General features: G+C 36.3%; 1 protein-coding gene across 2 annotated transcripts; it reads left to right on the top strand.

Annotated features, from left to right (window-relative positions):
• On the top strand, window positions 1-13,806 carry LOC146884355 (LEAF RUST 10 DISEASE-RESISTANCE LOCUS RECEPTOR-LIKE PROTEIN KINASE-like 2.1). 2 transcript variants are annotated; one of them, XM_085665784.1, is made up of 3 exons: window positions 1-893; window positions 1,667-1,699; window positions 13,711-13,806. In XM_085665784.1, exons 1-3 carry the CDS (start codon window positions 65-67, stop codon window positions 13,773-13,775), a joined length of 927 nt encoding a protein of 308 aa, XP_085521910.1. In that variant the 5' UTR covers window positions 1-64; the 3' UTR covers window positions 13,776-13,806. The 2 variants fall into 2 exon arrangements, with proteins under 2 accessions (XP_085521910.1, XP_085521909.1); XM_085665783.1 differs by lacking the exon at window positions 13,711-13,806 and adding an exon at window positions 11,845-13,131.
• The last annotated feature ends 12,276 nt before the right edge of the window (window positions 13,807-26,082 follow it).

Below are 26,082 nucleotides of genomic sequence, written 5' to 3'. Positions count from 1 at the left end.
GAGGCATCCGGCCTGTGCTAATATTTAAGCATCATTTTGTCCGATTTGAGGAGATGAGGTAACAATGGCTGTCTTACCTTGGTGCAGTCGCTGCGCACAATCGGTGGTTGTCTCTGTTGCCACCATTCTTGTGCTATTTCACCAAACTTGCAGTGCCAAGCATCGCACCTCCTGTCCATCTTCTTCGTGCGGCGAAATTCGCGACATAAGATATCCATTCCGACTGAAAAACGACCCTCGCGGTTGCGGCCTTCCCGGGTACGAATTTGAGTGCGTGAATAACAGAACACTGTTTACTCTGTTTTCAGGGAAATACTTTGTGGAGGAAATCAATTACGATAGGTATCAAATCCGGCTGATTGATCCGGGCGTTGTGAAGGACACTTCTTGCTCTTTTCCTCGCTATTTCTTGTGCACACGAAATTTCAGTGGATTTGATTATGATCCGCTGGCTATGTCTGGGGAGAAGTATGTGTTTGGGGAGGAGTATAAGTATAAGCCTGCAAAAGTAGTGTTTCTGAACTGCAGTAATGGAGTGAGTGATGATCCTCGATATGTGGAAGTGAAAGCCGACGGTTGTGATTCCGGGGGCCATATCTACGCCGTTCTGGTTGGCGGGGTTACCGCTGAGGGGTTTCCGGCGGTATTTACAGGGATGGACGTGAAGGTCGGGTGCAGATTGAAGGTTGCTACCTTCGCAAACTGGACACATGACAGGAAGGACTCCTGTGCTGTTATCCTCAAATCTCTTGAAGAAGGGTTTTGGTTGACTTGGTTACGACTTGCTTGTTGGGATCAGTGTGGAAAGGGTATGTCTTGCGCCTTCAATCAAACCACACAACAACTTCAATGCACCGATTGTGATATGTTCCACTTCTATATCCGGAATTGCGGTGAGAGTTGTTCTTCTACCTATGCCTCGTCCTTCCTAATCTTATCGTGTTCATTTCATCATTATTTATTTTAAAATTTCTAATTTTTATAAAATGGACAAAATTTAGAAATATAAATTTCAATAAATTGTGTTTTGATTAAAAACAATTATGTTTCAAAACATCATTGCGATAACGTGGTGAAGGTGTTCAGACTTTCCTTTCTTATATTTAAAAAAAATATATATTGTGAAATATAACTTCATTTTAAAAAAAAAAATAGAAAACAGATTTTTTTAATGCAATCTGTTTATAAACAATCTAGGTTCTAAAACACTATTTATTTATTTCTAGTAATTGTTTTAAAATTTACTAATTTTTGTTTTCAAAAATTTACCTGAAGGTAGAAAAACCTATAGGGTTGGTGTTAAGATTTAACTTTTTTATATTCTTAAAATTAAAAAAATTATATTGCTAAACAAAACCTCAGTTTAGAAAAATAGAAAGCAAAATTATATTTTTGAACTTTTTTTTTATTATGAATGTTCTAAAACACGGCTTATTTATTTCTTGTAAATTTTTTAAGATGTACTAATTTCCTAAAACATGGCCAATGCTGAAAATCATAGATAAAATTATATTAATTTCGAGATAAGCTTTCAAGTCGTTTGTACATAATTAAATATTAAATTAAATGATAATACTGCTTCTAAAAGTTATTTTATATGTAAATAATATAATATTTTAATTTACATGTTTATCTTTATATAAATATTTTCTTTTTATTATTTTAGGAAATTTATCACGAATTGAAGGATACCTTAAAGGTACGCGCACTAAACCATATGTCATCATTAACTTCTATCGAAACTATTTTCTCCATCCATAGTATTGTATTTATTTCTTAAAATTAAGTTTTAGGTAAAATTATAATTTTGGTTCCTTTACTCTTTTTATCAATGATTTTTTTTTCTTTCATTTTAATAACACTCCATTTAATTAATCCCTAATTAAAGAAAATATCATACAGATAATATAAGAGACAAAGTCCTGGAGTATAAATACTACTCCTTACAGTATCCAAGGCACTTAAAATGAAGTATTAAGGCACACCACGATGTCATAGACTAAACCAGATACAAGTTACACAGTACTTAAATAAACATCCAAAGAGCGAGCAAGATATTACATGGGCCATAGCCCTAAAGAATACTCAGACAAAACAGGATCTGATCCAAGATGATCTAGGCAGCGGAATCTCCATCACCCTGACGACCACGGGGAGTTCTTGCATCTGCTCACATCAATAAATTGATGATCATCTCAAAAAGAGACATAACAATCAAACAAGCAAAGGGTAAGCTAGAGCAGAAAATGATTTATCATACAGTTACATATAATTTCATAGTCTAAGATGCATATGTCAACCAATCATGTTATGACTTGCAAACAATACACTAGGACTCAAGACACGACTCATCTGGATACATATAATTAGTCGAATTCAGTGGATGTTTGCACTTATGATGGCCTTTACTGCTCTACCGAGCTAATTGTTCTAGTGTTTCATACCCCACACACAAGGTTAGCCCTTAAAGTATTCCAGGCCTCCTGCTACTCTCACCACTTGAGTCAGTACGCTCTACGTGAGACTAACTAACGCTTTAGAGTGTCAGGATGCAATCCTTACCTTAAATCCTTACTAAATTATATAAATGAGGCACCACCATGAACTCCCACTAACAAGGGTCATGGAATTACGTCCTAATCAACTGAGGCACCACCATGAGATCTCACCTAGAGATTCATGGAATTACGCCCTAACCCATAAGGCACCACCACGAAACTATCGTGGAATTACGTCCTAACCATACCAACATGTTCCATTAAACAATATAACATTCATGGTCATACCAATTCCATGTCACTTTGATAACCAACCATCCCATACATGTCTCATGCCAAAATCATACCAAAACTCATGAATCCAGCCCATAATATCAGAGATCTCATACATTTTCACATACCTCATACTTTAATTAGAGAAAACCAATCAATCATACCATCAATAACAAGCATGTGAGAAAATAGTACAATCTATGTCAGGTCTCGCTCAAGTAGGAGCCCTCGCTCAGGCGAGAGGAGTGCTCTCGCTCAAGCTGCAAGCTTTCGCTTAGGCGAGACTGCGAACAAGGCTCATGGGGGTTTCGCGAACCCTTGCGTAAGCGAGGCCATCTCGCCTGAGCGAGATGGTGTTTCGCTCAAAACTCAGTTTTTCCGCTTGAGCGAGTGTTCGAGCAAAAACCCCTGGGTGAGTTTCTGTTACTCTCACCTGGGCAAGACGAGCTCGCTTGGGCGAAAATAGCAGTTCTCTCCCACTGTTCTACGCCTTCAAAACTAGAAACAACCAAGCACTTCCATACAGATCATTCACACACGAATACAATCACTTTCCAAATTATTTTAAGCATGAAACAGATGGAAACAAACCACATACTTCAAAACATGAAAAGGATCTAGCTTCCCTTACCTGAAAAGAGCTAGCCTAACGATTCTGACACTTAAGCGAGTGAGCACGACAGTTTTGAGAATGGGTTTGGGAGTTGGAAAATGGTGAAAACATATTCCAATTGGGTTACCATGGTGAACCCTAGCTAGAATCACAGAAATCAAACTAAAGGAGAAGAATATGGACTGAAAATAACTTACATGAGTGTGGAAGAATGGGTTGAACTCACTTGAACTCGAATGAACTACAAATCCTAGCAAAGGAGTGTGGTTGTGCTAAGAGAGGGAGGCTGCTTTTCTGAAAGTGAGGGGAATGAGGGTGTTAGGACAATTTAAGGTCTTTGGCTTCCTATGGACCAGCCCTAGGTCCAACTGGTTTGGAGCAACCTTTAAATATTATGGCAAAAAATATAAGTGGATCTTACAAGTAAACTTTAAAAAGTAATTTTCAACCAATTCTTAATTCTGTATATTTATTTTTTATATTTTATTTTGATCCAAATGAACTCCACCTCAGTGTTAAAAGGTAACAACCCGAAAATAATTTATCGATTAAAAAATATGAAAATTGAAAATAAGTTTTTCACAACCAAGGAACTAAAATCATAGGAAAAAATATCGATGGATAAAAGAGATGAAAATTATAATTCAAACTAATTTGTATTTTCTGTAATTTAAATGAATTATATTGGAGTTCCCATAAAAGAGAAATTTTATAAATTAATATACATGTGTAACATCCCAAATTTGCACTACTAATCAAAGTTTTATACACTTCCTTAAGGCTTTTACGCAAACTTGCTACTGTCCAAATATCTTCACCGATATCTTTCTGTACTTATGTATAATATATGATCATAATAAATATTAAAAAAAAATAAAATAAAATAAATTAGTGTAAATATAATAAACCATATTATACATTATCTTATAAAAGACAATCATTATTACAACCATTCAAACATATTAAACATGAATCAAATGTCTGCACCACACAAATAATAGTAAATGTATTAAAGAATAAATGCTAAAAATTAAGAAATAGTAGATGCATACAAATATATTTGCCTCTGACCATAAAAGTATTAAATTTAAAATGAAATAACAAATGATGAAAATAATTAATAGCAGAAATAATGGACATAAAAGAAAATCTCAAAGTTAGGTATATAAAAGTGCATACAATATTTAAAACAAAAATATAATGAAAAAAAATGAGCGCATAAATCAAAAGAAAACAGAAAAAAGAAAATTTAGTATATTTGTGTGTAAGGAAAGATAAACAAATATCCAGTTTTAAAACAGCTACACAAATAAATAAATAAATAAACAAATAAACAAATTGTTCTCTTAGATTTTTTTTAAACTACCTATGAGTGTATAGCAATGAAGAATGTCAAACTAATAAATGGCTAAAACTTACGCCTCAATGCAAACTTTTGTTCCTTTATCTTTATCTGTCTCACTCTTTTGGTTTTTACACTCCAACTTATTTTCTCCTTTTTCCTCTTCTTTTTCTCTTTTCTCTATGCCTCCTTTTCTATGTTTTTTATTTAGTTCAAAAAGAGGGGTTGAATATTTTTCGTCATGATAGTGTGCTTATACACACATATCGTGATACAAATGTAGTTCTAACCTCAATAAACAATATAAAGAAGAAATTAAACATGATGACAACATATTATAAAAAACAAATCATAATATAAATATGGGGATAACGGGTACGAACAATATAAAGAAGAAATTGAACATGATGACAACATATTGTAAAAAGATATTTATAAGTAACGGGTATGAATATTTTTAATACCCACATGTTAACAAGGCAGGTATATGTATCATAGTATCCATACTCGTGCATACCCGTACCCGCTATACTCTAATTTAAATTTTAAAAATAAAATAATGATTAAAATATTAACATATTGATTTTGAATGAGTTGTTTTTTTATCAATTAGTTTAAAAAAAAATCATTTCTTTGTAAACTATTATTCGATACTATTTAAATGAGTTATTTGAACTTTGTTTAAAATTTATGAATGTTATGTATTGTATTTTATTTGAATTTACGATTAAAATATGTTTTTAAATATTTATTTTTATTTTTTTTGTAAATACTTGCGGGTACTCGTGGATATCCGTGGATATTAAAAAATTATGCCGATACCAGCATAATGGATACCCGACGTATATGGATACGGGTACGGGCTAGATATTTATCTAGCGAGTAGGATACGGGAGAGTTACTACCCGTACCCTACCCACCCCGTTAACATCCTTAATCAAATCATATTAGACTAATTGATTTTAATTATTATTAGGAATGTTGCTTTAATTTATTAGAATCATACCTTCTCCTAATTTCAAAATATTTGTTGATAGTCTCAAAACATTTTTTGATAACGATATGGACAATATTGTGAGGGGTGCAAATAGCAAATAGTGGGGTGACGATTAGGAATGTCAACGGGGCGGGTAGGGTACGGGTAGTAGCTCTCCTGTACCCTACTCGCTGGATAAATATTCGCCTCGTGCTCATACCCATATCTGTGTGGGTATTCGTTATGCGGGTACCTGTATATTTTTTTAATATCCACGAATATTCACGAGTACCCGCGGGTATTTACAAAAAAAATATTTAATATTTAATAACAAATTTTAACCATAAATTCAAATAAAAATAAAATGCAGAACATTTATAAATTTCAAACAAAGTGAAAACAACCCATTTAAATAGTGTTGAATGACAATTTATAAATGAATGGAGATTTTTTAAAACCAATTGATAAAAAATAATCCATTCAAAATCAATGTGTTAATGATTTAATAAGTTTTGATTTAAATGAGAGTATACCAGGTATGGGTATCCACGGGTATGAATACTATGATATCCATACTCGCTCCGTTAACAAGCGGGTATAAAAAGTACTTGTACCCGTTATCTGCGGATATCCATTTTTAATATCCATTTTCCATTCGTTACTGGTTTTATCCGCGGATACCCCACATGTACAAATTTTTTTAACATTCCTAGGGACGATACGTTTAAAAAACCCTTAGCGTCGTGAGGAAAGGTTTGATAATTAAAAACAAATTGAGTTCTCCTTTATTTTTTTTTCTCTTTCCTCTATTTTCTCAGTTTTTTATTATTTATTATTTTTTCATTTTTATTTTTTTATATGTATTTTTTTATTATTTTTGTACTAAAATTAAAGTTTAAGTTTGCAAATCTCTACAGAAAACTTATTTTACCCTTTTTACCTACCACTAATTAAAAACATTTTTAATTTTTTAAATAAATGTGTTTACCTCAACGAAAAAATTAGTCTTGACATAAATCACAAGACAAAAATGAGTTAAAGTTGAACATTTGAATCACAAGTCCAACACAAAGCTATATTAACCTACTGTCAATGACTCAAAATATACCAAAATATAAAAATCACTCTAAAAGTAACTTACTAACACATTTTTATAAAAACTAGGATTTTTTCACAAAAATTTGAAAATGAATTAAAATCAAAGAATAAGAATAAAAGAACATGAAATTAAATATCAGAACCATGTCAAAATCAACACTTAACACACATACACACTTAAGACTTTGCACTCTTTGACAAACATACAGAAAACAAAAACTCAAAGCAACATCACATAATTTACATTGAACCATTATCTCACTACTTAGTTGTAACTGTTATGCCCAATAAGTACTATCCAAGGCCTCAAAAACTCTAAATTGGAGATAAACATCTCAAAAAAATTTCATCTAGTGAGTGATTTACTCATAATGATCAAGGCCTATTAGAGTTTTTTTTTTTTTTTTTTTTCAAAAGCTCGTGCGACTGGTCTCAGATCGTCTAATGAGTAAGGCCTTCGAGCTCTTTAATATCTTAAATTTTGTTTTTTGGCTTGTGATTGGTTGAGTCACCAAGTGAGTTTACATAATCTCAAAGAAACATAACTGATATATCAAAGTGTCAATTTGGCTATCTGGACACTATATTCTTAGTTTTAAAAAAATAATTTGGTCTAAATTATGCCTCAAATAGAGAAGATTCATTAAAAAGATATATTTAGATCAATCAAATAAATTACTCATTCGTATTGACAAATCAAAATCAAGTTATTAATAATCCAACCACAAATTGAGTCACCAAAGTCATATCAACAAGTTAATTTCACATCGTACAAAAATAGATCATATAATTTCTATCATCAGATTATTCAATCAAACATTTTTAAAATAAATTACTAGTTCCCTTACATGAAATAACTTTAGGCAAAGTTAAATTCTACTACTACTCAAGTAATAGAGCTATATTCAGAACTAGAGACTTGGAACAAAGTTTCTAAACCTAACAAAAATTTAGTATTGATATAACAAGTTTAAAAGAGCATTTCTCTCAATTGACCTAAGATTGATAACAAAAATCATATAAAAGTAAGAGAAAAAGGAAACCATAGAGTAAACATAAACTTAGTTAGGATTTATAACCAAACAACAATATCCTAGATTGCTTACCTATTACGAGATGTCATTAGATTTTTAAATAGACGAGATATTGAGAGGAAAAGTTAGAAAGAAGAGGTAATTTTTTTATTTTATTTGATAGATAGAGAATGAAATATATGATGTGTGCGTGGGGTTACAACATTGTTTGAACAAGTTAGGTATCACACTTTATAGGTTTTATAATAAAATATTTTATTATTATTATTATTATTATTATTATTATTATTATTATTATTATTATTATCCGTAAACGTGTTTACATTACATTATTTTATTCAATTTGATTATATACACAGTTAATTACAAATAGATGAATTATCCCTTAACACTACTTTTTAACTTTTTAACCAATTACTTTTTTTACCACCATTATAATTTGATTATGATATTTTTAATGCTCATAAAAACATCGATTACAAATTAAAACATGAGTATAAAGTTGTTATTATACAGAATTCAGCATTTAACGTAATTTATAAACCATACATGTATTTATATATAATTAAACGAATTAGTATTAATTGAGGTTTTTTCTTGTCTTATATAAGTTAAAAAATTAATTTAATTTAATAATTAATTAATAAATTATATTATCACAGGTTAATTTTTCAATTTTATTTATTTTTTATTTATCTTATTCTCATTCTCGCAGGGTTTGGTTTTCATTTGGTAAACATTTTATAATTACTTATGGAACGTGAGTTACACGTCTTTTCACTTATATTTTATTATAATAAAAAAATAAAATTATAATTATAAAAATATAAATAATTTTTACAATTCTATTTTAGAGAATTTTTATTTAAATATGGGTAAATTTATTTTATTATAGATATTTATTTTAATTTAAAACAATTATTAAAATTAAAAAAATAGTTAAATTGAAAGAATGGTTAAATTTTAAAAGATGACTTAAAGGATAAAATTGGTAAAATGATTTTTTTTAAAAGAAATTATTACATATTAAAGAGTAAAATTAAAAAAAAAGTTGTATACAATATGTTTTATACAATGGTATAAATTAAAAAAATAATGTTCATTACTTTACTTTCATTTGAATGTGTTGTAACTTTAAATAAAAATGTCAATAAATATTCCAATAAGTTCATGAAATACAACACTATTATTACATGAAGATATTATTAAAAGATAAAAAAAAATGGGTGGATCACATAAAATTCGTGATAAAACTACACTATACATATACATATAGGTAAATAATCCTATTTTGAAAAAAAAAACTGAAAAATATAAAATAAAATAAATCGATGAAATCTACTTATATTCCATATGAATTTTATAAATTTATCATTAGCCAACTCTAACACTTTCCAAAAAAACCTCAAAAACTTATTAGTGCTTTGTAAAGTTGTAACGTCCTATTTAATAAATAAAGTTAATTAAATGAAACATCACATAGAATATAATATAAAGAGCAATACCATGGAGTATAAGTGTCACTCCTTATAATTATCCAAAATACTCGGAGAAAACTAAGGCACACTATGATCCCATTAATAAAACAGAAGAACAAGAATACGTGTTTGACAATTATCCAAAATACATGCTTATAAAGCAAGATAGTACATAGGCCACAATGCCTTAAAGAGTACTCGTAGCAGGGAATCCAACCCAAGATTAGCTACACTGCGGAGTTTTCATCACCCTGATGACCACTAGGGGTTTCCACATCTACTCACATCAATAAATTAATGATCATTACAAAAAGGAAAAACCACACACAAGAAGACAACACAAACAAGAAGGGTAAGCTAGAGTATAAATCAGTTCAACATCTTATGGAACATGGACACTTAAAACAAATCATATGCATGCAACAAGATAAGCAAACAATCATGTGATAGCAAACAAGCAAGACTCTAAGACTCAAATATTCGGATACATATAATCGGTCGGATTCACTAGATGCTTGCACTTGTGGTGGCCTCTCTACTCTGCAAAGCCATTGCTAATGGGTTTCACCCTACCATGCACAAGGTTAGCCTGACTAGGGCCTCCTACTACTCGCACCACTTGAGTCAGTACGCTCTACGAGAGACTAACTGACTCTTTAGAGTTTCAAGATGCAATCCTTACTTGAATCCTTACCTAATTATATAAGCTGAGGCACCACCATGAAACCTTACTAAGAGGTTTGTGGAATTACGTCCATTACATGAGGCATCACCATGAGATCTCACCAAGAGATTCTTGGAATTACGTCCTTTACATGAGGCATCACCATGAGATCTCACCAAGAGATTCCATTATGTCCTTTACATTAGGCCCCACCATGAGATCTCACCAAGAGATTCATGGAATTACGTCCAACCCATAACATAGCCATGTCTCACCAACCAATCATAGATTTATCATGCATACCAATCTCATACCAATATTCAACTAACCAACCAACAAATTCATGTTTTCCATTTCATACTCAATATAGCAAAATCTCATTCCCATTTAATCTCATACAATATACATGGCATCATACATCAGGCTTCTATGGTAAAACACTTTATCAGACGGGCAAGCAACCACATCAGAGAACCAATCAGAACTAGAGCACAAAACCTGCCTTAGTCTCGCTCAAGCTAGAAGTCCTCGCTTAGGCGAGAGAGGTTCTCTCGGTCATGCGAGCCCTTCTTGCTTAGGCGAGAGCTCGACCAGTGGAATAATGGCTTCTACGATTTCTCGCTCAAGTGAGACCTCCTCGCCTGAGCGAGATTACTCCTCGCTTAAAACGAAGGCTCATCGCCTGAGCGACAATTCGGGCAGAAATCCTGGGTGAGCTTCTGGTAGTCTCGCCTAAGCGAGGTATGCTCGCTTAGGCGAGAATATCAGTTCTTACCACTGTTCACGTGTGCAACAACCAGGCATTTGCAAACCACATCAAATTTATCATTATTCCAGGCAACCACAATAGCACACAAGCATCATACATACAAAACAAAGCTAAAAATAGGCAAATATGAAGGAACACGAAAACCTTAGCTTCCCTTACTTGGAAAATGCTAGCAAAAGACACTGACACCTAAGCAAATGAGCACTACAGCTCTAGGAGCAAATTCGTGAGCTGGAAATAATTGCACAAATTGAATACAAGGTTATCAAAATGAACCTTTGTTGGAACCATGGAAATAAAACCAGAGAGGTCGAGAATCAACTTATGTGGGATAGAAATGGGGTTTAGCTAGCTTGAAAAGGAACGGAGGCCAAACCCTAATAGAGCGTTGTTGTAGTTCTAAGAGAGGATAGGAACAACTTCTGAAAAGTGACATAATGAGAGGGTTCAGGCTGGTTTAGGGGTTTTGGAACCCTATGAGCTAACATTAGGCCCAATTGATTAGGGTAGGCCCTTAAATATTAGGGCAGACCCTTAAATATTAGGGCATAAAATAAGTGGACCTTACAAAAGTCTTTTTACTTTGAATGATTTAATATTAACTTTCTTTCTATGTTGTCTATATTAAATATTATATATTTATTATCATATTATATTATATTATATATATATATATATATATATATTATATCAAATAAAATATAGAATATAAAATTAAATGGTTGACACTTTTTGGAGAAAATATAATATTATTGTTACTGGTCAACAATTTCTTTATAAAATATATTCAATTAAATATTTAAAATATTTAAATAACGCATTATTTTTGTGGAATATTTGTATCTCCAAAGTTTTTAATATTAAGCATTTTTTGTCTTGATGTTATGCATATTTTTTTTTTATTATTTATGAAGTGTTTTTTTTTTTGTAGTGTTTTTTCTTAATATTATAGAAGGTAATAAAAGTTATTTATTTCTCCCTTTAATAATTTACTCAATATAATAAGTTAGTTGATTTTTTTTTCATTATAACCAACTTATTTCTCTCTATATGTTTTAGGGTCATACACTTCAAATTTTGACTAAACTTAACTTCACAGGATTTTTCCAGAGAATAAAAATGACCAGACGTTCATTACCGGTCGAGAATGATTTGGGAGAAGTTATAGGTCAAGATATTCTACCAATATTCATAATAGCTAGATATTTATTTATATTTTCACTTTTGTTAGTGCTAATCATCTATAAATGGCGAAGAAGACATTTTTCAATGTATGAAAACATTGAAAATTTTTTGTTAGAAAACAACATAAATCCCATTAGATATGAGTATCGAGCGGTGAAGAAAATGACTAAAGGTTTCAAAGTGAAGTTAGGAGAAGGAGGTTTTGGTTGTGTGTACAAAGGAAAGCTTCGAAGTGGGTTAGATGTTGCTGTAAAGATGTTGAGCAAATCCAAAGATAATGGACAAGAATTTGTAAATGAAGTAGCTACCATTGGAAGAATACATCATGTGAATGTAGTAAGTCTTATTGGATATTGTGTGGAAGGAAAAAAAACGTGGTTTAATTTTTGAATACATGTCTAAGGGGTCATTGGATCAATATATTTTCTCTAAAGAAGGAAGTGTTCCTCTAAGTTATGAAAAGATATATGAAATATCTCTTGGGATTGCTCATGGGATATTATATCTACATCGAGGTTGTGATGTGCAAATTTTACATTTCGTTATCAAGCCTCATAATATTCTTTTAGATGATAACTTTATTCCAAAGGTTTCAGATTTTGGACTTGCAAAGTTGTATCCTACAAAAGATGGATCCATTATTTTGACTGCAATAAGAGGAACATTGGGTTACATGGCTCCAGAATTATTCTACAAAAATGTAGGTGGAGTTTCTTATAAAGCTGATGTCTATAGTTTTGGAATGCTTTTGATGGAAATAACAAGTAGGAGGAAAAACTCAAATCCTCTTGCACAACATTCAAGTCAACATTATTTTCCTTTTTGGATTCATGATCAATTTAAAGAAGAAAAAAATATTGACATGAAAGATGCTTCAGAAATGGATAATATTCTCATGAAAAAAATGTTCATAGTTGCACTTTGGTGTATACAATTCAAACCAAGTGACCGTCCATCAATGAACAAGGTTGTAGAGATGCTTGAAGCAAAAGTTGAAACTCTTGAAATTCCTCCAAAACCTTCATTTTATCTTCATGAAATATTAGAGCATGGTGGTGCAATCTACTCTGATGAAACACCATGGAGTGATTCAATTAGTTCTAATGTGAATGTCGATACAAATATGCCTAATAAGTAATTTTTGGAATAGTTGATTTTGTAGAAGTTAATTATTACAATGGAAAGTGTGTAATTTAAAATTAAAGCTTATGCCTTATATATTGCTAGTTTATATTATGTGCGTGATTGTCTATAACTTTTTATTAGTGTCGATGTGCTTTTCTATATTTTTAGTTTTAATTTATACTCTTATCTTTAAAAATTAAATTTAATATTTCAAAGCTTTTGAAGAGATTTTAAAGAATAATTTTCTAGACAATTTAAAATTAATTTTGTTATTAATTTAAATATAGGGTTAAATATGTTTGGTCTCTTCAATTTAAGTGGAAATTAGAATTAGTTCCTCATTAAAAATTAAGACCAATTTAGTCTCTCAACTTTACCAATGCATAAATTTAGTCATTTTAACCAAAATTTGTTAAGTTTATTTGATTTTTAGAATGCATTTCATGATAATATTTGAGTTGTTTACACAATTTGACACATTTCTAAAGACAAGAAACTAATTCCAATTTTTATTGAAAGTTAAGAAACATAAAACATATTTAACCCTTTAAACATATTAGTTATTAAAAATTATCAAGAAACAATACACTTATTTATTAAATAAATTTCTTACATATAATAAAATATTAATATAAACACATTTTTCATTATTTAGGGATAAGGTTCTCATGGGATATGTACGAGGAAAGATGCATGAGAAAGGGGAAAAACATGAAATGACGTGCAAAGAGAAGGTGGAAGGTTGGTGTGGCCTACTATGTAGTGAAAGGGGGTGGGTGGGTGGGTCTAGAAGATGAGATTGGTGAGTTATGGTGATAAATATGATGTTGACTACAACAAAAATACTAAAACTTGATCATATTATCATTTTAAACAAGTGTTGAAATTTTTGTTTCTAAAGCTCTAATGTAATATTGATCGATCATTAAATATGCAAGGTGATTATTTTTCTTCTAATTTATCAAAATAGATAAACTTTTGAAAAACTATAAGAATGAGGAAGTTATGGTTTATGGTTAGAATTTACTTACTTTTTTTTCTATGTTCTGTCGTCTCACTACATTCCACTCCATAGTAAAAAATAATTATTTAATTATAGAAAATAAATTAAATTAATTCTAGGAGAACGATTCTATACCTAATTACAAGATATTAATTAGAATAATTATAGGAAAATAATTCCTATTGTATCACACCCCATAGTCGAAGCAGGAGGTTCAAAGACACTTAGACTAGTTTGAAAATCATTAAAAGGACAATCTCAATATGTTTTGTAAGTTGATGCTACACAAGATTTCCGGATAGATAAATGACACTAACATTATAGAACTACATCAAAGTAGCTTGAGCGAGAGGAAAATAAAGTTCTAGGAGAAGATTGCAGAGTCAACATGTTTCAGAAACAACATTGACAAAACCTCTATATTCAGCCTATGCATTTGAGCGAGAGAGTATGTTGACGCTTTGTAAATGTAAGGCCCTCTTTTTTCAGCCCCAATCTTTAAGGGTTGCCCCAAATCTAATGGGCCTAAGAGCTGGCCCAAAGGAGAAACCAAACCTTAAGTCTGCTCTAACACACTCATTCTACTCAATTTCAGAAACAACCCCTTTCCTTTAGAGCTACAGCCGTCTCTCTCTCTCCCTCTCTCTGATAGGGTTTGGTACCACCTTGGTCAAGCAAGTTCAAACCAGTTCATTTCTTCTCCACATAAGTGTTTCCTCATCCGTGCTTGCATTTTCTGCTACTGTTGCTATGGGTAACTTATGTCCCTACTGTTCGTGTAATTTTTCCAGCTCCTTAAGCTGTTCCTTGAGCTGTCGTGCCCCACTGTTTAGAGTCGAGGTCTTGTTCAAGCCATTTCCAGGTAAGGGAAGCTAGGGTTCTTCATACATCATTGTATATTGGTTGCTTTACGCCTGTTGTAAGACCCGTGGAAATTAATTAACTAAATATTTAATTAATTAATAAATGCGTGTAGAAAGCGCCTTTATGGCATTAATTATTGTTTAGGGTGACGTGAAAAAGTACTAGCTCAAGTGGTTGAGAGTACTTGGTTTGTATGAAAGGACTTGGGTTCGAGTCCTATGTATGATGTTGATTTGTGTATATCATTAAATGTGAATTGGCATAGTGGTGGTGGCTGTTGCATTGTGAGTGGAAGGTCATGGGTTCAAACCTTGTTGGGCATAAAGAAGGCTTTATTTTTGCTAATTCTAGCTTAGAGTGGAGTTGAAAGGGCAAAGGTAAAAATCAGAGGGAGGAGTAGCCAAAGGGTTGAAAAACCTTAGTGAATAATGAATAAGAAATTAAAAACATAATTAAACCCATTTTTTTCGTTTACCCTTTAAACCCTTAATTAAGACACCTCCAAAAGGCCATTCTAAGGGAAAAGAAGGGTTTTGGCAGTGCTGGGAATTTGCTTTTAAGGGGAGCACGAGTTTGAGAGGGTGAATTGAGTTTTGGGGGTGCAAGGGTTGAAGCAAGAAGGGATTTTGAATCAAGGGGGTCCTGTCTTCACAATTGTTGAGCACTCATTCTAGGTTAGGGGTGTTGAGTTATGTGCATTTTTATCTGGTTGTATTCCTGCGTTTTATTCTCAATTGGGATTTTATATGTTGTGCTTTTTGCTATAAAGTATACTGCAATTGAGAATTTGGAAGAGAATATGGGTGCCAAGTCTTTTGGGTATGAAATAAGCAATGTGATGAGGGTTTCAGGTACTGTTTATTGAATCATGGTTATTTTATGCGGTTTGGGAATTTAAACTTGTGTAAAATGTGTTTTTAGAGTTTGATTGATTGTACATATTGAATGAAACTTGAAGGTATTGTAAATTGGTATTGGTGTTATGTTTTTGGTGCGCTAGCAGTGGCGAAACACTGCAGGTTTCGCCCAAGCGACTCCTTCTCGCCTAGGCGAGAGTTGCAGAGTCTTGTATTAGGTGTTGGTTCGCCTATCTTGCCTAGGCGACCCAGTATTAGAGTTGAGCGACTTGTTGCTCGCTCAGGCGAGTAGGCGAGAGACACTCGCCTAAGCGAGGTTGTGATGAAGTTGCGCGTGTTGAGCGCGACTTCTCGTCCAGGCGAGGAGTTTATGGATTTTGAGCGAACAAGGGTCTTGCCCAGGCGAGATGGCCTCGCCTAAGCGAGATGTCGTGGTCAGGTGTGGTGCTGTGCTTGCATTTTAGCCTAGGTGAGATTGAAATGGGAGTTTGGGCGAGAGACGTTCTCGCCTAGGCGAGGGGATCTCGCCTAAGCGAGATAACGTGCTGTTGTTGCTGATTTAAACTCGCTCAGGCAAGGTGGATTAGCCGAAGCGAGACTTAGGGTCTAGCTTGGGCGAGAGGTCCCTAGGTTAAGCGAGTTTATGCGAGTTACTATGTTTCTATGTGCTTGTGAGTGTGTTTTGGTTGTTTATACCATGGTTAGGTTGTTTATGCATGTGGTGTGATGTTTGGGCTTGAAGGACTAAGTCCAATAGGGGTTTGGGATGTGCTTGGTGGTTGGACACATGATGGGCATGGAACTGGTTGAGTTCCCGTCGGCTACTAATGGGCGAGGAGTCCTTAGTATGGTGATTGCATGTGTCGGGCGCACGATGGGCATGAAATTGTTATGTTCCCATCGGCTACTATTGGGCGAGGAGTCCATAGTATGGTGATTGCATGCGTGCTAGGGTCTAAGTTATGAGACTTGAATGGTTATACTATAGGCGAGGAGTCTGTAGGGTCAGACTATGAGCGGGATAGGCTCATAGGGTTGGACCACGAATGAGTTAGTTTCGTGGGAGCACAAAGAAGTCCTAAGACCTAGTTCATGCATATGACTCATGAAGGACTATGAAGTCATGGTCGGGTGATTTGGAAATTTTGAGATTTGTACTTATGTTATTTTGGGTTGGGAAACATGTTTATTTCATATATCTATTTATATTTTTCTTGTGCATAGCTCACCCTATTTGTGTGTGTATGCCGATGATCGGATAATTTGTTATTCGGGAGCAGATGATGTGACAGGTGAGCCAGATGATGCGTAGACACAGAACGAGGGCTAGCAGGGGATAATTTTGTATATATATATATATATATATATATATATATATATATATATATATGTTTGTCACTTTCACTTTGAGGATATTATGTAACCCTGGCAAAAGCCATGAACTTTTATTCAGTTTCATGAATTTTGGACTCTTGGATTTATGGATTTTATTTTTTTAAAATTTTACATTTCTCGTGTTTTGGGAAATAGTGTATGTTATAAATGAAGTATTTATTTTTGAATTTTTTTATTTTTTTAATATCAGTAATATTCTTTAGGGATGTTACAATTGATATAAAAAACAAACGTTTTGAAAATATTTTAAAAATATTTTGGAGCTTTTGGGAAGTGAGCTTACCGTTTGTTTGTGTGTGTGATTTAGTTATATGTAAGTAAGATATTAGTGGTTTTGTTTAACTAAGTGAATTGGTTTTAACTGTTGTAATGTGGCGTATCCAGGCTATGGCTGCTAACAAGAGGAGGAGGAATAGTGGTGCTGATGACATCATGGAGGCCATTCATCGGATGGTGGATGAGATGCAAACACTGGTGGCAGTGCAGCCTAGGACTGCCATTGCACCAGTTAGGGTGCCTATAGTGGAGGACTTTTTGCGCCACAAGCCAGCTGAGTTCATTGGCAAGGCCTCTCCTGATGAAGCGGAAGCATGGCTTCGCAAGTGTGAAAAGATATTCACGGTGATGAACTGCGCGGATGAGCAGAAACTACTATTTGCCACCTACCTTCTGAATGATGATGCTGAGTACTGGTGGGCGGGGATGCAACAACAAATGCGGACTCGAGAGGAACAAGTCAATTGGACCAACTTCAGGATGCGTTTCCTGGAGAAATACTTTCTTGACACGGCTAAATAGGACAGGGAAGTTGAGTTCCTTGCACTGCAGCAGGGAGATATGACGGTGTAGGAATATGTGAACAGGTTTGAGCACCTGGCGAGGTATTACTCGCAAGCCATTACCGAAGAATGGAGATGTTTAAAGTTTAAGCGAGGACTCAGACATGAGCTGAAGAGGGTGGTAACACCGTTGTGAGAGAGGAGATTCCCAGTCTTGGTGGAACAGGCCAAGAGTGCTAAGCACCTGGAGAAGGGGCCTAGCCCAGTTGTGAGTAGACACTAGAGGAATGTCGCAGAGGCGCAACAAATGAAGAAGTCGTACAACCGGCCACAAATGTCTCAGGGTCCTACTTGTTATCAGTGTGGCAGACCCCATTTGAAAAGAAATTGTCCACAGCTGACCGATGGTGTACAGGGATTCGGTGATCGTCGCAAGTGCTTCATATGCGACAAACCAAGTCATTTTGCAAACAATTGCCCTGAGAAGAAGAGTCCTGGTGCGAAGAAACCATCGGCAGCCTCGTCAGCAAAACGAGCTAGTGCGGCTGGGAGAGTGTTTGTTATGACATCTACTGAGGCTACTCAGTCAGGTAACTTGATATTACAACCTTGTTTACTTTTGGGGCATGATGTATTAGTTTTATTTGATTCTGGCGCAACCCATTCCTTTATCTCTAATGCCTGTGTGGGACGATTGAGTCTGGTGACACGTGACTTGGGGTGTGAGTTGCTTGTTTCAACTCCTTCCTTGGGCCAGGTAGCTACCAGTTCAGTCTGTGTTGGGTGTTCAATGGTGGTGGCAGGTCACAAATACAAGGTGAACTTGGTGTGCTTGCCCTTGGAGGGACTGTATGTGATATTGGGGATGGACTGGTTGTCTAACAATCACATCATAATTGATTGTGGACGACACAGTTTGGTATTCCCAGAACATGAAGGGTTGGAATTAATATCACCTCAGGAAGCTGTAAAAGCGCTACAAGACGGGGTTGTGTGTTTTATGGTGGTGGCCAAGCCAGAGAAGAAAAGTGCAACGGAGGTGATCCAGTCCATACTGGTGGCTAATGAATATGCGGATGTGTTTCCAGATGAAGTGCCAGGGTTGCCGCCGAGTCGAGACATTGACTTCACCATTGACCTCATTCCTGGTGCAGGTCTAGTGTCTATGGCTCCATACAGAATGGCACCGGCTGAGCTTGCAAAACTCAAGAAGCAAATTGAGGAATTATTGGAGAAGCAATTCATTCAACCGAGCGCGTCGCCTTGGGGAGCTCCAGTCTTATTAGTGAAGAAAAAGGATGAGAGCTCGCGACTATGTGTGGATTATAGGCAGCTAAATAAGCTGACTATTAAAAACAAATATCCATTACCAAGGATAGACGACTTACTGGACCAGTTGAAGGGTGCTGGGGTGTTCTCTAAAATCGACTTAAGGTCGGGATACCACCAGATTCTAGTGCGGCCGGAGGATGTACAAAAGACAGCATTCAGATCACGATACGACCACTATGAATATGTGGTTATGCCATTTGGAGTGACGAATGCACCGACAGTATTCATGGATTACTTGAATAGAATTTTCCGACCTTGGTTGGATAAGTTTGTTGTCGTCTTCATTGATGACATTCTTATCTACTCGAGGACACGGAAAGAACATGCCGATCACTTGAGGGTAGTGTTGAAGATACTCAGAGACCACCAGTTGTATGGGAAGCTGTCCAAGTGTGAATTTTGGCTAGAGGAGGTACAATTTCTTGGACATGTCATCTCAGCTAAGGGTATTGCAGTAGACCCAGCTAAGATTGAGACGGTGCTTAACTGGGAAAGGCCTAAGAAAGTGATGGAGGTACGAAGTTTCTTGGGCTTAGCAGGTTACTACAGAAGGTTTGTGGAGGGGTTCTCAAAGAAGGTGAACCCATTGACACAGTTGACAACAAAAGATCAGCTATTCTCTTGGACAGAGTAGTGTGAAGAGTGCTTTGAGGAAATGAAAGTGTTTGACTACCGCTCCAGTGCTAGTGATTCCGGATACCGAGAAGGTGTTTGAGGTGTACTATGATGCATCATATCAAGGTCTGGGGTGTGTATTGATGCAAGAAAAGAGGGTCGTGGCATATGCTTCTCGTCAATTGAAGGTGCATGAGAAGAATTACCCGACTCATGACTTGGAGCTAGCCGCCATTGTGTTTGCTCTAAAGTCTTGCAGGCATTATCTATACAGCTCCCAATCCCGAGTATTCAGCGACCACAAAAGTTTGAAGTACTTATTTGACCAAAAGGAACTGAATATGAGGCAGCGAAGGTGGATGGAATATTTGAAAGACTATGACTTTGAATTGCTCTACCATCCGGGCAAGGCAAATGTTGTAGCCGATGCTCTAAGTCGGAAGAAGATACATGTATCTTGCATGATGATAAAGGAGTTAGAGTTGATTGAGAAACTCCGAGATATGAATCTGGGGATGTAGTTTGGGCAGGACTCGATACAGTGTAGCTTGCTAAGAGTTACTAATGAGTTCTTGAATGAAATTCGTGTGGCATAGGGACACGATTTGGAGCTGCAACAGTTTATGGGGTGGTTAGGCACAAAAAGGGAAAGAATTCTCAGATGGGAGAGGACAACATTCTACGGTTTAAAGGTAGAGTGTGTGTACCAGGAGAACCTCATTTCAGGAGGTAGATACTGAAAGAGGGTCACCAGAGCCGTCTTAGCATACATCCAGGTATGACCAAGATGTATAAGGATTTGAAAGAGTCCTTTTGGTGGAATGGTATGAAGGCAGATGTAGCGGACTTTATTGCTCAGTGTTTGGTATGTCAAAAGGCCAAAATTGAACACCAAAGGCCAGGAGGTACACTGCAACCACTGGACGTACCTCAATGGAAGTGAGATAGTATCTCTATGGATTTTGTGACATATCTTCCGAGGTCGACGAAGGGTCATGATTCAGTTTGGGTGATAGTAGACAGACTGACAAAGTGTGCACATTTCTTGCCTATGAATCAGAAGTGGTCGATGGACAAGTTAGCAGAGTTGTATGTGCGAGAGGTGGTGAGATTGCATGGGGTACCCGAAAGGATAGTGTCAAATCGGGATCCTAGATTCACATCACGGTTTTGGCAATCGTTGCAGGCGGCCTTATGTACATAGTTGAGGATGAGTTCAACGTATCATCCTCAGACGGATGGACAGTTTGAGCGGACCATCCAATCTCTAGAAGACTTATTGAGGTCTTGTGTGTTGGATCATATGGGAAACTAGAATGATGTGCTACCTTTGGTGGAGTTCACCTACAATAATAGTTACCATTCCAGTATTGGTATGGCGCCCTATGAAGCATTGTATGGAAGGAGGTGTAGAACCCCATTATGCTGGTATCAAGATGGTGAAGCCTTTGTGCTTGGTCCTGAATTTCTGCAACAGACGACCAGTAAGGTCAAGTTGATCCAAGACCGGATGAGAGCAACTCAGAGTAGGCAAAAGTCTTATGCAGATAAGAGGAGACAACTGCTTGAGTTTGATGAAGGAGACCATGTATTTCTCCGAGTGACGCCAACTACAGGTATTGGAAGGGTTCTTAAATCAAGGAAGTTGACTCTGAGGTTTATAGGACCTTATTAGATTACACGGAGAATAGGAGCAGTGACGTATGAAATCACTTTACCACCTCACCTATCCAACTTGCATAATGTGTTTCACGTCTCACAGTTGAGGAGATACATTGCAAGTTCAGATCATGTTTTGGAGTCAGACGAGGTGCAAGTACGCGAGGATCTGACTATGCCAGTTGGACCAGTGCGCATATTGGATACTTAAGTCAAGCAACTGAGAGGTAAGGAGTTGAAGACAGTGAAGGTTCTCTAGGACGAGGCAACCCAAGAGATGACTTGGGAGATGGAGGACCTCATGAGGAAGTCCTATCCTCATCTCTTTGCTGATAAGTCCTATTTTCGAGGACGAACACTTTTAAAGGTGGGGGAATTGTAAGACCCGTGAAAATTATTTAACTAAATATTTAATTAATTAATAAATGCGGGTAGAAAGCGTCTTTATGGCATTAATTATTGTTTAGGGTGATGTGGAAAAGTACTAGCTCAAGTGGTTGAGAGTACTTGGTTTGTGTGAAAGGACTTGGGTTCGAATCCTATGTATGCCAATTATGTGTTGTTGTTTTATTATTGATTTTAAAGATAGGTATGATGATGTGATTAGTATTGTAAACTTATGTTGATTTGTGTATATCACTAAATGTGAATTGGCATAGTGGTGGTGGCTATAGCATTGTGAGTGGAAGGTCATGGGTTCAAACCTTGTTGGGCATAAAGAAGGCTTTATTTTTGCTAATCTTTATTTTTGCTAATTCTAGCTTAGAGTGGAGTTGAAAGGGCAAAGGTAAAAATCAGAGGGAGGAGTAGCCAAAGGGCTGAAAAACCTTAGTGAACAATGAATAAGAAATTAAAAACATAATTAAACCTATTTTTTTCGTTTACCCTTTAAACCCTTAATTAAGACACCTATAAAAGGCCATTTTAAGGGAAAAGAAGGGTTTTGGCAGTGCTGGGAATTTGCTTTTGAGTGGAGCACGGGTTTGAGAGGGTGAATTGAGTTTTCGGGGTGCAAGGGTTGAAGCAAGAAGGGATTTTGAATCAAGGGGGTCTTGTCTTCACAATTGTTGAGCACTCATTCCAGGTTAGGGGTGCTGAATTATATGCGTTTTTATTTGGTTGTATTCCTGCGTTTTATTCTCAATTGGGATTTTATGTGTTGTGCTTTTTGGTATAAAGTATACTGCAATTGAGAATTTGGAAGAGAATGTGGGCGCCAAGTCTTTTGGGTATGAAATAAGCAATGTGATGAGGGTTTCAGGTACTGTTATTGAATCATGGTTATTTTATGCGGTTTGGGAATTTAAACTTGTGTAAAATGTGTTTTTAAAGTTTGATTGATGGTACATATTGAATGAAACCTGAAGGTATTGTAAATTGGTATTGGTGTTATGTTTTTGGTGCGCTAGCAATGAAGAAACTCTGCAGGTTTCGCCCAAGCGACTCCTTCTCGCCTAGGCGAGATTTGTAGAGTCTTGTATTGGGTGTTGGTTCGCCTATCTCGCCTAGGCGACCCAGTATTAGAGTTGAGCGACTTGTTGCTCGCTCAGGCGAGAGACACTCGCCTCAACGAGGTTGTGATGAAGTTGCGCGTGTTGAGCGCGACTTCTCGTCCAGGCGAAGAGTTTATAGATTTTGAGCGAAGCAGGGTCTCGCCCAAGCGAGATGGCCTTGCCTAAGTAAGATGTCGTGGTCAGGTGTGGTGCTTTGCTTGCATTTTAGCCCAAGCGAGATTGAAATGGGTGTTTGGGCAAGAGACGTTCTCGCCTAGGCGAGGGGATCTCGCCTAAGCGAGATAACGTGCTGTTGTTGCTGATTTAAACTCGCTCAAGTGGGGTGGATTGAGGGTCTAGCTTGGGCGAGAGGTCCCTAGCCTAAGCGAGTTAATGCGTATTACTATGTTTCTATGTGCTGGTGAGTGTGTTTTGGCTGTTTATACCATGGTTAGGTTGTTTATGCATATGGTGTGATGTTTGGGCTTGAAGGACTAAGTCCAATAGGGGTCTGGGATGTGCTTGGTGGTTGGACACATGATGGGCATGGAACTGGTTGAGTTCCCGTCGGCTACTAATGGGCGAGGAGTCCTTAGTATGGCGATTGCATGTGTCGGGCGCACGATGGGCAAGGAACTGTTATGTTCCTGTCGGCTACTATTGGGCGAGGAGTCCATAGTATGGTGATTGCGTGCGTGCTAGGGTCCAAGTTATGAGACTTGGATGGTTATACTACAGGTGAGGAGTCTGTAGGGCAGGACTATGAGCGGGATAGGCTCATAGGGTTGGACCACGAATGAGTTAGTTTCATGGGAGCATAGAAAAGTCCCAAGACCTAGTGCATGCATATGACTCATGAAGGACTATGAGGTCATGGTCGGGTGATTTGGAAATTTTGAGATTTGTACTTATGTTATTTTGGGTTGGGAAACATGTTTATTTCATATATCTGTTTATATTTTTCTTGTGCATAACTCATCCTATCTGTGTGTGTATGGCGATGATCGGATAATTTGTTATCCGGGAGCAGATGATGTGACAGGTGAGCCAGATGATGCGTAGACACGGAGCGAGGGCTAGCAGGGGATAATTTTGTATATATATATATATATATATATATATATATGTTTGTTACTTTCGCTTTGAGGATATTATATAACCCTGGCAGGAGCCATGACCTTTTATTCAGTTTCACAAATTTTGGACTCCTGGATTTATGGATTTTATTTTTTTAAAGTTTTACATTTCCCGTGTTTTGGAAAATAGTGTATGTTATAGATGCAGTATTTATTTTCGAATTTTTTTATTTGTTTAATATCAGTAATATTCCTTAGGGATGTTACACCTGTTTTTATGTGATTTTTATGCCTGAATGATGCTTAGTTTGAGATGAGAACGAACTACTTTGCTTGGAATTCGCATGTTGCCACTGTTACTCGAAGCAGGAGGGGTGAACTGCTATTTTCGCTCAAGCGAGTTCATCTCGCCCAGGCGAGAGTAGCAAGACCTCACCCAGGAGTTTTTGCGCGAGTACTCGCCCAAGCGAGTAAAATAAATTTTAAGCGAAAGACCATCTCTCTCAGGCGAGGTGGCCTCGCCTAAGCGAGCACCCACAAATTCTCCCATGGCCTCTGTCGCAGTCTCGCCTAAGCGAGAGCTTGTAGCTTGAGCGAGGGCACTCCTCTCGCTTGAGCGAGGGCCCCTGGCTGGAGCGAGATCTGTTGTAGGTTTCATTATTTTTCTCCCTTGATATTTATTGACTGTTTAATTGGTTGGTGTGCTATATTTAATGCATGAGGCATGTGAAAATGTATGGAAAATCTGAGATTATGAACTGGATCTGTGTGTCAGTATGATTTTGGCATGTGATTTAAATGAGACAGTTGGTATTAAGGTGGCATGGTATTGGCATGAGAGGAAATTCTATATTCGTGGATTGGGAAGAATTAGTTTGTATGAATTTCACATGTGACATGAATGAGGATTGGTTACAGACGTTGGCATGAAATTTATATGCATGATGAGTATCCCTTTATTGTTTGATTATGATTGGTTTGTGGTCAGTGCGTAATTCCTTGAAATCTCTAGGTGATAGAGATTTCAAGGTCGTGCTTCAGTGTTCAGGACGTAATTCCATGACCCCTGTTAGTGGGGATCCATGGTGGTGCCCCATTTATATAATTTGGTAAGGATTCAAGGTAAGGTTGCATCCTGACTCTCTAAGGAGTCAGTTAGTCTCACTTAGAGCAGACTGACTCTTGTAGTGAGAGTAGCAGGAGGCCTGAAACTCATTAAGGGCCAACCTTGTGTGTGGGGGATTGAGACATTGTAACACTTGTAACACTTAGCTCGGGGGTGAGCAGCTCGGGGGTGAGCAGAGATATCCACCACAAGTGCAAGCATCCGCTGAATCTGACTAAATTATACGTATCCGGATGAGTCATGTTGAGTCTTAGTGTATTGTTTGGAAGGTCATAGCATGTTGGATGATGTATGTATAATTGATTGTGAAGGTGTATCTGATTGCATGATGAAACTATTTTTGGCTCTAGCTTACCCTTCTGTTGTTTGTTGTATGTCTTGATGTGTGTTTTTCCCCTTTTACGATGATCATCAATTTATTGGTGTGAGCAGATGGGAGAAACACCCGGGGTCAACAAGGAGGTGATGGTTTCGCTGCGTAGCCCACCTGGGTTGGGTCCTAGTGTTTTGGGCTTTGTTATAGGGCTATAGCCCATGTATTGGCTTATCCTTTAATTTGAAATTGTTTTACTGTTGAACCTTATATTCTGAAATGTTTTGGCATCGTGGTGTGCCTCGAATATTGTAAGGAGTAATGTTTATGCTCCAAGACTGCGCTACTATGTTATTATGTGTGACGATTCCTTTAATTAAGATTATTGATTAAATGAGACGTTGCAATAGACCAAGAGATGGGGTTGTCATTAAGAAACACACAATAACCAGATGTTGAGCGTCTAGTGTCAGGACATCCACCATGACGCCCTGACTATTATGTAAATAATTATT

Source organism: Vigna unguiculata, chromosome 8 (genome assembly GCF_037176805.1).
Source record: "Vigna unguiculata cultivar grain cowpea cultivar isolate G323 ecotype 2 chromosome 8, ASM3717680v1, whole genome shotgun sequence".
NCBI classification, from domain to species: domain Eukaryota; kingdom Viridiplantae; phylum Streptophyta; class Magnoliopsida; order Fabales; family Fabaceae; genus Vigna; species Vigna unguiculata.
This window is presented reverse-complemented; position numbering and strand designations above follow the sequence as displayed.

What these genes read in the sequence shown, in the direction of transcription:
- LOC146884355 (XM_085665783.1), top strand. Translation starts at nt 65, where the DNA reads ATGGCTGTCTTACCTTGGTGCAGTCGCTGCGCACAATCGGTGGTTGTC. An exon ending in CTTCTATATCCGGAATTGCG is followed by an intron (nt 894 to 1,666) that starts GTGAGAGTTGTT and finishes TTATTATTTTAG; the next exon opens with GAAATTTATCACGAATTGAA. An exon ending in AATTGAAGGATACCTTAAAG is followed by an intron (nt 1,700 to 11,844) that starts GTACGCGCACTA and finishes TTAACTTCACAG; the next exon opens with GATTTTTCCAGAGAATAAAA.